The 11,948-nt window shown below is 41.3% G+C and overlaps 1 protein-coding gene across 1 annotated transcript; it reads right to left on the bottom strand.

The window, feature by feature from the left end:
- Positions 1–292: 292 nt before the first annotated feature.
- On the bottom strand, positions 293–10,448 carry LOC117260161 (sodium- and chloride-dependent GABA transporter 2-like). Its single transcript, XM_078166804.1, has 10 exons — positions 10,264–10,448; positions 10,049–10,183; positions 8,838–8,887; positions 8,669–8,759; positions 5,705–5,792; positions 5,300–5,594; positions 2,476–2,605; positions 1,574–1,674; positions 1,269–1,439; positions 293–832 (listed from the first exon to the last, which is right to left on the bottom strand). The coding sequence occupies exons 1-10, from the start codon at positions 10,421–10,423 to the stop codon at positions 740–742; spliced, it is 1,314 nt and encodes a 437-aa protein (XP_078022930.1). The 5' UTR covers positions 10,424–10,448; the 3' UTR covers positions 293–739.
- Between the last annotated feature and the right edge of the window lie 1,500 nt (positions 10,449–11,948).

An 11,948-nucleotide genomic window follows, 5' to 3' on the forward strand; every position in this document is an offset into this window, starting at 1 on the left:
AGCTCATACAGCAGAGCGTATAGCTGAGAACTTACTGCATCAGATCGCATTCAAGTCCATCTCAGGTCCCTGTGCTGCATGTCCTCCCCTCTCATATCTCTTTCATTATCAGTAAAGTGTAAAACAAATTCCTAATATGTCTTAAAAACAAATTCATTTTAGACTTGAATTAAGTTTTGAATGTGCATTTTACATTGTGTTTAACTACTCACTACTTTGGATCAAAACAGAAATCTGATGATGTGACTACAAAGACTTTTTTTCTGCAAAAATGTCAGTTTGAAAATGTATGTTGAAATATTTTGTTTTTTATTCAGTGTGGGACATTGACAGGAGAAATCTGTGTTGATTAACATTTCCACAACACTTGCAGTGATATCACACAAGTAAAGTATCCATGATCAGCATGACGTAGCTAAAGTAAGACAGACTGTAGAGAAGCAGAGGAAGTCATATCACAAACAGTAACCAGCTCAATCAGTGCCAGATCTTTGATGTTAGACATGTTTTTACAGTTGACAGAGTTCAGGAACAAGTAACTTTTCACATCAGCTGGTAGAAAACAGTTGTATCTCACACATGAGTCCACATGTATTTGGGTAAGTTCATCCTGATTGGTGTTTTATACAAATCTCAGTGGGCAAATGTGTGCTCAGGACTGGAGGAGTATTACCCAAAGAGTCCAGTAGAGGGCTCTGCCTGTGCTAAGAGAACTAGGGTTACAATATCATACCCTTAGTTACAGATCTCCCTCTTTGATGTGCTGCAACTCAGTTTCTCTCTTTTCTGTCAGTGAGTAGGCAGGGTCAGGTCGGCACAGATGATGGAAACGCTGAAAATGGAGAGAAATATTTAACAAAACTTTACAGTGACCTGAAAAACATTTATAAAACAAGACCTGTGCAAAACACATGGTTTTGAGGTGGTTGCATATGTGTTAACTGCATTGTTGCAGAGGCGAATCAGCAGTAATCAATATCAGCAACACTGCTTGTTGGCTGTTGGCAGTTGCATCCCTCATAAAGGGTCAAACTAAGGAGAATGTAGTTTGTACTCTCGAAATCACCATATTTTGATAATAAATCTAAACATTTCACACTTTTAAACACCCTTTTCATTTTGTAAGGTCTGGATTACTGCATGATTTTAGATAATGTCAAAATTGCCCTATAGGACCCTGTAAAATCAGTTTAAATTAGAAACTTAATTCTTTTTCATGATATTTCACCATGTCATTTCTTCAACAGTCAGTTACACAGTTGTCCCACCTGACTGAGGCTACAAGTCCCAGTTCCCAGTTTATACAGCGCCCATCCCGGCACAAGCAGGATGGAGGAGAGGGCCAGTACCCAGCCCAACACGTATGCCCAGGTTGGGTACACGTACCAGCGATTAAAGGTCAGAGGCTGGTACTCAACCAAAGAACATATAAAAGAGCCCTGAAAGAAACAATACAAAGAGATTAAGAAATTTTCTTTTCAGTGTAGAAATGTAACTTAGCATAAAAACCAATGAAAAGACCAAGGAAGTTGGGTGATTCATTATGCTTAAGCAACAATGAAAGCCAACTCACCAGTGAGACCAGGGGTGTGAGGTAAAGCCAGCAGATTTTAAAGAATGGGTTGGCGTGTTCACCTGTCATGTCCTTAACGATGCCATAAAGCCGCTCTGCCCCTTTATAAGAGATGACTTAGGATGATCAGTACATAATGGACAGATCGGACCAGATGTTTGCAAATGATTCACATTTCTGAACATAAAGATCAGTTTACTCATTGCTGAAAATACTAATCAACTGGTGAAAACGTGTATACCTTCAGTTTAGAACTTTCTTTTTTAATCTTTGTGAGTTTCATTATAATATTGCTGGATTGTCCCTTTAAAAACAACACACATACCAAATATCCATCCTAGTGCCAGTTTCAAACACACAGAGAAAGAGGATGCAGGTTTCGTTACAAGCGTAGTGGTCCCATAACTGAAACACATACATCCCTCCCTGGAGACAGCATAGACATTTGTTTGATGAGGGTTTATTTATTTTACGTAATATGTCAACCTCAGATATATGGAAGCCCATTCCTGACACCCTATTTTCATATATATATATATATACATATATATATACAGTACAGGCCAAAAGTTTGGACACACCTTCTCATTCAATGCGTTTTCTTTATTTTCATGACTATTTACATTGTAGATTCTCACTGAAGGCATCAAAACTATGAATGAACACATGTGGAGTTATGTACTTAACAAAAAAAGGTGAAATAACTGAAAACATGTTTTATATTCTAGTTTCTTCAAAATAGCCACCCTTTGCTCTGATTACTGCTTTGCACACTCTTGGCATTCTCTCCATGAGCTTCAAGAGGTAGTCACCTGAAATGGTTTTCCAACAGTCTTGAAGGAGTTCCCAGAGGTGTTTAGCACTTGTTGGCCCCTTTGCCTTCACTCTGCGGTCCAGCTCACCCCAAACCATCTGGATTGGGTTCAGGTCCGGTGACTGTGGAGGCCAGGTCATCTGCCGCAGCACTCCATCACTCTCCTTCTTGGTCAAATAGCCCTTACACAGCCTGGAGGTGTGTTTGGGGTCATTGTCCTGTTGAAAAATAAATGATCGTCCAACTAAACGCAAACCGGATGGGATGGCATGTCGCTGCAGGATGCTGTGGTAGCCATGCTGGTTCAGTGTGCCTTCAATTTTGAATAAATCCCCAACAGTGTCACCAGCAAAACACCCCCACACCATCACACCTCCTCCTCCATGCTTCACAGTGGGAACCAGGCATGTGGAATCCATCCGTTCACCTTTTCTGCGTCTCACAAAGACACGGCGGTTGGAACCAAAGATCTCAAATTTGGACTCATCAGACCAAAGCACAGATTTCCACTGGTCTAATGTCCATTCCTTGTGTTTCTTGGCCCAAACAAATCTCTTCTGCTTGTTGCCTCTCCTTAGCAGTGGTTTCCTAGCAGCTATTTGACCATGAAGGCCTGATTCGCGCAGTCTCCTCTTAACAGTTGTTCTAGAGATGGGTCTGCTGCTAGAACTCTGTGTGGCATTCATCTGGTCTCTGATCTGAGCTGCTGTTAACTTGCGATTTCTGAGGCCGGTGACTCGGATGAACTTATCCTCAGAAGCAGAGGTGACTCTTGGTCTTCCTTTCCTGGGTCGGTCCTCATGTGTGCCAGTTTTGTTGTAGCGCTTGATGGTTTTTGCGACTCCACTTGGGGACACGTTTAAAGTTTTTGCAATTTTCCGGACTGACTGACCTTCATTTCTTAAAGTAATGATGGCCACTCGTTTTTCTTTGGTTAGCTGATTGGTTCTTGCCATAATATGAATTTTAACAGTTGTCCAATAGGGCTGTCGGCTGTGTATTAACCTGACTTCTGCACAACACAACTGATGGTCCCAACCCCATTGATAAAGCAAGAAATTCCACTAATTAACCCTGATAAGGCACACCTGTGAAGTGGAAACCATTTCAGGTGACTACCTCTTGAAGCTCATGGAGAGAATGCCAAGAGTGTGCAAAGCAGTAATCAGAGCAAAGGGTGGCTATTTTGAAGAAACTAGAATATAAAACATGTTTTCAGTTATTTCACCTTTTTTTGTTAAGTACATAACTCCACATGTGTTCATTCATAGTTTTGATGCCTTCAGTGAGAATCTACAATGTAAATAGTCATGAAAATAAAGAAAACGCATTGAATGAGAAGGTGTGTCCAAACTTTTGGCCTGTACTGTATATATATATATATACTAGTCCGTCCATACCCATTGGTAGCTTTGTCACCTTCTAGTGTTGGAGCTTTGAGTGTTTAAAAGCCAACAGTATATGAGTGTGATCAGTATAGGATAACGTGACCAGGTTAAAAGGAGGATAGCTAGATGCAATATGTCGTGTCTGTATGAAGCATAAAGTAACGTCAGCTCTGCAGTGTCCACCATTAACTTCACCCCATTTGTCTCACTACAAAGACACCACAACAATAAAACTCAGAGGACAGCCAAATCATTAAACCAAACCAAATCAATACATGTACACTGAAAAAGTTAAACAGTCTGCTAAGTTTTATACATTTCTGCTAACATTATCTAGGCCCAGTTGTTATGTTACAAGTCCATGAATGGAGGGGAAAAAAGACGCTGTGGTGTGCTACTTTGTTGGCCAGAAGTCGTATGTGATGGATGAGCCGGGCTTTGAAGAGATGGTTCAGGTGAGGTCTATGCAGTGCTGTGTTTGTGCTGTGTGTTGTCATGGACTAGGTAGGCTTCTTGGGAGTGAGGGAGGTGTGCATCTCATACTACTGTATAATGAGGTTTTGTAGGAGTGGAGCCAAATGTTGGCTCAGCCCAAACCTAGAAGGGTCCCGGGGCGTGCGCCCCCAGGGAAATTTTTCCCATTCACTGCAGCAATAGGCAGTATTTTTCAAGGCTTAGATAAGAGAATGCCTGGAAATCTGTACATCATTTGGGAAAAACATGGTAGTTGCCAAATTGCCGAATTGTCTTCATTATTCTGTAACACAACCAGAGTTGGGTATGCAAATGCTGAGGATGAGTAATATCACTTCTGCCATCTAAAAAAAAGGAAAGCTGTCTGATGTTTCAATTTTTGAGTGACATAGGTAGGGTAGGAATTTGCCTTAAACAGTTTTACTAACCTTAAAACCTGTTTTTATTGTGCTATGCTGGAACAGAGTTCTCAAACTGAAAGTTTAGCTGACAACCCTGTAGCATTTGACTCACTGCCACAATAGTCTGGGCTTCTTTAACTGCATATCAAGGATCCCAAACCTGCCATGTAAATGTGGTCTTCAATGTTCTGCATTAGATATGAGATACATATAAAAAACATATACTCAGTTATATCAGATTTCTTTAGCGAATAGTGTAGATCCTGGGTTTCATGAGAAAACATTTAGGGCTGGAGCCTCTCCTCCTTCCCCCCCTCCACCCCTGAGGTCATGTGGTTACAAAATGTCAAATAGCATCATTTGAGCTTAAGGGCTCATTATTGAAATTAAGTAACAAGATGTCAGAATGAGGTGATACTCTGTAACATACAGTACAGGCCAAAAGTTTGGACACACCTTCTCATTCAATGCGTTTTCTTTATTTTCATGACTATTTACATTGTAGATTCTCACTGAAGGCATCAAAACTATGAATGAACACATGTGGAGTTATGTACTTAACAAAAAAAGGTGAAATAACTGAAAACATGCTTTATATTCTAGTTTCTTCAAAATAGCCACCCTTTGCTCTGATTACTGCTTTGCACACTCTTGGCATTCTCTCGATGAGTTTCAAGAGGTAGTCACCTGAAATGGTTTTCCAACAGTCTTGAAGGAGTTCCCAGAGGTGTTTAGCACTTGTTGGCCCCTTTGCCTTCACTCTGCGGTCCAGCTCACCCCAAACCATCTGGATTGGGTTCAGGTCCGGTGACTGTGGAGGCCAGGTCATCTGCCGCAGCACTCCATAACTCCCCTTCGTGGTCAAATAGCAATGGCACAACAGCACCTCCCACCTGAAGCTGCCTATCTCCTCAATCCCCCCTGAGATAGCCAGCACTCGTCGTCTAGGAGGTAAAAAGATGGACAAAGAAATGTGTTATTGAGACTTGTAAGGGCTCATTTTGGACATCTAGAGGATCCTAGAGGCTTGGTTTGTTCATCTACGTGGACATACTCCCAGAACTCTGTGGCAGCAGAGGTGGTGTTTGTCTGGTTGGTCCATTCAGAGGTTTTATTTTGTGCTGAAAAGTCTATGCAGTCATCTGAAAGGACAGTGAGATAAAAATATATAACAATTACCACAAAACAGGATGATGTATAATCACTGTTGGGTAGGGGTTACTTTAAAAGTAATCAAAGTACGTTACTGCGTTACTTTTTAAAAAAAAAAAAGTAACCAGTGACTTTACTGCGTTACTCCCTGAGAAAAGTAACTCAAGCACTTTTAAAGTACTTTTGAGTATTCTACATTTTCTATTGGGCAATGGACCACAGGGCACTAAGCCTACATTTTTTTGTCTCCAAAATTAAAGGTATGGACCACTTGCCCTTCACTGAGATCCAATTCTCCCATCACAGCCGTCACTTTGACCAGTAGAAACACAGAATGATCTGCTGCCGTAGACAACTGTATGACAACAAGACCCCAGCGTTTTTTCCTCTAGGGATGTTACCACACAGAGTAAAAGGGGGAAATGATGGTGTGAAACAGCAGAGGCACTTTGTCAGCCCACTGAGTTAACGTTACTGTCATTAGCATCAAGCTAGCAAACAATGGTACATCCTCACGGTCGGACATAAAGTAATAACATTAACATAGCGGCGGGGCTTTTACTCACCACAACTGCAGAGGCTCCCAGCTTCATTTGAAACAAACTACATTATTTATTAATCCCTCTGTGTGTTTATATATTTACTTTTTATCCGCTCCGTTGTCTTTGTAAAGTTAACATATCGCACCGTAATTTCAAACTCAACACTTGTTTCACATTAAAAGCCCCTTATAACCTCGGCTAGAGAATCCCTCCATTTTCTAAATAGGCTTTTATTCTGAAACATTTGTCACAACTTCCTGTGGAAGATACAGTAACTTGACAGTTTACTTATGGCGCTTCAAATGTAGCTCCTGCCATCTGCTGACGCTTTTAGGTGACTACAACAACATGTTGGCTGGCACATATTTTTATACAGTCTATGGAACAGACACAGTTCTGGCAGTGACTCAAATGATAGTGAAAGTAGTAAAATAGGACAAGAATAACCCAATGACATCACACACGCCATGAAAGATGACCGGGGATAACTGGTGAGTACCAGCGTGTAGCGTGTATCAGGCATAATGCAAGTCCTGAGTCTGAAATATGTCTGTCAGCGAGTCCTACTCCACCTATTTAGACTCTAAATAGCATTTCTCCGACCACGTAGCGAGTCACAAGCGCCCTGGCTTCTTTCAGACTGATAGGTTTAACGTTATCTCCGTTATTAGAACCAAACGACAGCCGTTGCTGTTTCGGAGCTGAAGGACCAGCGTTCTAAAAGTAACAGAAGTAACTGATGTCTTGTTTGAAAATGTACTTAAGTATTTGATTACTCAAACAGCAAACTAACGCGTTAGGTTTCTCGTTACTGCAAAAAGTAATCAAAGTGCTCTAACGCATAACGTGTTACAAAGTAACCCAAAGTAACCCAACTCTGTGTATAATGTATTATGTGTCTCCAGGGGCTTCACAGAGACCTCACATTATACCAAACAACCTGCAACATTGGGGGGGAACTTAAAGGGCCAGTGTGTAAAATGGGTTGAAAACAGTGACATCAATGGCCAAATTCTAGATTGCAGGGCTCACTCGCTCACCCCTCCCGTCGGGTAAATGATGGCGGGCTCGTAGGGACAAAACGCTTTGCGCACGACTTTTTCAGGAGTAGGTCTATCTAGTGACGAGGTGAATGTTTATTTAGAAATCTAAGCCATGTTACGATATTGTAATGAATCCCTCATGAGCAGGAGACCAGAGGAGCGTTCGGGAAAAAGGCCTGTTTATTTGAGCACTCCAGAAACTCCGGTAACGCTCCACTCCGTCCCAAACTCTGACTCTTCTAGCGTAACACTTCATAACTTTACACACATACTCGTTTACCATGCTGAGTGGGGACCCCCCTCCCCTCTCTGCTCAATCTCCAGCCCGCACACTAACTGACAGCGTAGCCGGTAAACAGAGCTCAGCTGTTTATTTAGCCTAGCAATATCTCCGGACTATAGTAGCTGCAATGGATGACTTTGAACGCGATTTTGAAGAGTTTCTTGTAGCGGACACAGACCCAGAGCCATACCTGTTTGAGCCGGAGCATACAGATGAGGAACTCCATGTGTTTGATGCTGAGCGGGCGAGAAGAGAGGCTGAATGCACAGAATGGGATTTGGTGCTACTGCTACCATTGTTGGGGAGATATATGACCAGGAGGAAAAGCACCGCAGAGAGTGCATCACAAGGAGTGAAGCTGCGTCTTCTTTTCCTCGCAGATGACGGTTCGGGTTCATTCTCTCCTGTTGCGTGGTAAGTGTGGTCCATTCGCAAACTTTATAACTAAAAAAACTTTTCACTACTCTCTATCGACGAACTACTAACACTCTCTGCTGTTTCCTCCTCCTTCTTCCTTCCTTCCGCTGTCTTCGTTGGTTTATTTATACACGCGAAACGCATTCTCTGGCTGGCTGGATTGTCCGCTCGGGCTGCCGTACATACATGGTGGCGCAAGATGGCGACCTCTCTAAAGCAAGGCCCTTGAGATATATATATATATATATATATATATAAAAAAAAGCATAATTATAAGGCTACGAAAACCAAACGAATTTTATTTTATAGCGATTATTCACTTGTATAAACATATTATTGGGTAGAAGATTCAGATTCAGATTCAGATTGACAATAAACCATGCCAAATATTACACACTGGCCCTTTAAAAGATGTGGGCATTGACCAGGCAAAAGAGGTCAAAAGAAAGACACAGGACCTCTGTTGCTTTCATTTTGACCATACTTTAACACAGATGCCACTTGATTAAGTGTTGGTATCTCCTATCATAACATCAGTACATCATACCAATGTTCATGCTTTGAGACAGTATGTGTTTTACCTGTGCTCCAGTAGTTGTTGCAGCTGGCCCAGGGCAGCTGTGAGCTGAAGGAGAACACCAGGTAGAGCAAAGCCCAGGACAGAATGATGATGTAGGTCATACAGCTGTAGAAAAGGATCAGCTGTATGACCTACATCATCATTCTGTCCTACCAGGACAGAATGATGATGTTGGTCATACAGCTGTAGAAAAGGATCAGCTGTCCACAATAGCCAATACCTGCAGGGCCACATTTGGTGGTTATAGACAATCATTATGAAAACCTGACCTTCTCTATTTATCCATTACCCAAACTGCTTCACAGTCAGGGCCATGGAAACCTGACTGACCAAAAGTTGCCACTAAGAGCTCATTTATGCTCTCTGTTAGATACGGAGATGGACAGTGCCTTGTGTTGTACTCTGCAATCATTTTGTCCATATTTGTGCACATTTTCTGAAAGCTTACAGAGATTGTGGGGGCAGTTTAGTGTAGCTCAAGAGAGATTTGACCACAGGAGATGGCAGACATTTAAATAATGGCAGAATGAAATAAATTGGTAATATATAGTCTTATTTAATAATATATCATGAAAATAGTGAGAGGAATTCTCCATCCCCATGTTGGGATGTATATAATGGCCATCTAAATGTACAATATTAAACTGAGGCACTCTCTAGGATTTTGCACAACTCGCTTTGGAGCAACAAAACACTTAATACAACTTTTTTCACATATCCAGAAGTCTTCCTCATGTGTGCCATACCAGTGGAGTTTCCCTTTAAAATAAACATTTAGCAGCACAACACAACTTAAGACCCCCCGCTCTTGTTTAAATATTAATTAAAAAAAAAATTGGTATTAGGCCCACAGAGGCCATGCAGTTGTTAGCTTGTTAATGTTTGCCCTGTACAGACATCCATGACGAAGCTCTGATATGAGGGGTTTTCAGAGATATTTTTTAGTATACTCTTTCTCTGTGAAATAAAAGGGTTTCACTCTGCTGTCCTTGTGTGTGAGTCCTTTTGCTCCCCTTGTCATTTGTCAGTTTGTCGTCACTCCCTGTGCCAAAAAGTCTGCCTGTTTTCAGGGTCTGTTTCCCAGTGTTTCAGTGTTTCTACATCTGGATTGATTGGTCTTTGATGTATGTCTGTTTTTCTGGACTGCTTGCTGTAAGTTTTTGTTTTTTTTAAAATAAATCAGCCAAATCATCCTGCTGCCTTAATCTATTAATTCTGCATTTAAGTACAAACATGCTACTCTCAAATTGTGACACAAGGTTCTCTCCTCAGTGGCGTTGTCACAACAGTACCAACCCCTCTCAGTCCACAAAAGAAGCCAATAATATAACTACCAGCTACGTCTGGAGCTAATAAATCACTGAGAGTGTTTTCAGCATACCTTCTGCCAGTGGGCATAGCTTCCTCCAGATGGTGATGGCGCCCTGCTGGGTGTACTGGCCTATAGTCGTCTCCAGCAGGAACAGTGGTACGCCACAGGTCACCACAAATACCAGATATGGCACCAGGAATGCTCCTGAATTTACAAAGTATACAACAATGTATACATCTATCACAGATTAAGAATAACAGGGAGTTAGCATCATATTTGCTTACCCCCTCCATTTTTGTAGCAGAGGTAAGGAAACCTCCACACATTGCCCAGTCCGACAATATTTCCCGCCACAGCCAGGAGAAACTCCACCTTACTGGCCCAATGTCCTCTCTCCTCCACCTTCGCTTGCTTGTGTTTTCTTGCACATTTTTTATTCATCATGCCCAAAAGCTCAGTCTGAACCTGATCGTCCTCTTCATTTACATGCTTTGTGTCCAGGACCTTCTATGCTTTTATATTCACTACTTACTGTGTTGTGTAATAAGCAACTGCCTGACAGTTAATGAGTTCTCAGTTGAAATGAATAATCTCCAGGATGAGCATGAATTGCAATCTCTGAACAAACAACTGATTAGAAAAGTCCACGTTTCAATGTCTTTTTTGATCAATATGCTGGGTGGACATTTTGAGCATATCTGAATATTTGGAGGGATGTGTTCCCACAATATGTGCTATAAGTATTGCCTTGAAATGATTTAAAGGATGGTGAAATAAATATTTTGTAGCAGGCCTACATCAATCTTAACTGAATACATAGCCAAATTGTAAGAGAGATGACAAGACTGTTAAGCATCTGTTTTGGAGTGGAAAACCTGCAACTGAAGAGAAGTACAACCAGTTGTTTATCTACATAACATGGGTGTTTTTGTTAGGGAGCCATAGCTGTGTTTCCAGCCAAGACTGTGCCACTAAAAGCAGGTATTTTAAGCCAAAACGTGATCTGTTCCTAACCATAATCAAGTGGCTTTTGTGCCTAAACCTAACCACACAAGTTTCAACATATCCACAACATAATGACGTACAAATGTAAGCTATCCATGGTTAGCTTACATTTGTACGTCATTATGTTGTGGATATGACGTACAAATGACGTACAAATGACGTACGTCATATCCACAACATAATGACGTACAAATGTAAGCTATCCGTGGTTTGCGGAAACATACAATGCTAACATTTATTCTGGTGATTGGGTTGTATTTGTTGAATTCATATTTTTTGTGCTGTGTCTATTTTTACTTGCTGCTCCATTTTCTGAACCGCGGAGGTGAGAGCTCATAACCCTGATGCAGGTGTGTTAGAGCAGTGGTTCCAAACTGATGGGCCGCGGGTCCATTCTGAAAGGACATGCAAACATGTCAAGTTTGTAAGAAACACAATTTATTCTTAAGCACAGCGGATTTCAGGCACAGAGTTTTTATTGTGAAGTGCTGTGTCCTACTGTGGACTCAGTGAATAATGGACGGCTACTTAACAGAAATAGCAAACTAGCTTGGCGACATGGTCAAACCCAAGTATGACACTGAATATATTAAACTGTGTGGACCTTGAACTAATGACTAAGGAGAAATCTGGACCCCGTGGCTGGACCAGTTGGGAACCACTGTGTTAGAGTACTTTATTACTTTGATTCACTCATGCATTAAAAGGCTCCCATCGATAAAATCATTTATGTTCTGATTATGGGCTTCTGTTTATCGCTGTTGCAAATAGTTAGGCCTTTATGTCCTGTAAACTGTGCCGTAAAAAAATAAACTTATACATTTTTTTCCATGTGGTCCACCTGAATTGTATCATTACCTGGCTGAAAAAGTGCTGTCCAAAATTCTTCACACCATGGCTGCAATATATTCTGTGTGATATTATATGTGCGGAAATCTCAGTTGCAAATAATTTATTGACAGTA

This window comes from Epinephelus lanceolatus, chromosome 4 (assembly GCF_041903045.1).
Source record: "Epinephelus lanceolatus isolate andai-2023 chromosome 4, ASM4190304v1, whole genome shotgun sequence".
Classification (NCBI taxonomy): Eukaryota; Metazoa; Chordata; class Actinopteri; order Perciformes; family Serranidae; genus Epinephelus; species Epinephelus lanceolatus.

Excerpts from the sequence above, each read along its gene's own strand:
- LOC117260161 (XM_078166804.1), bottom strand. The coding sequence starts at position 10,423 with ATGATGAATAAAAAATGTGCAAGAAAACACAAGCAAGCGAAGGTGGAG. Across the intron at positions 1,675-2,475 it reads CCCAATCCAGATGGTTTGGG|GGGCAGAGCGGCTTTATGGC; the intron begins GTGAGCTGGACC and ends TCTCTTATAAAG. Across the intron at positions 1,440-1,573 it reads TCACACCCCTGGTCTCACTG|GGCTCTTTTATATGTTCTTT; the intron begins GTGAGTTGGCTT and ends TGTTTCTTTCAG.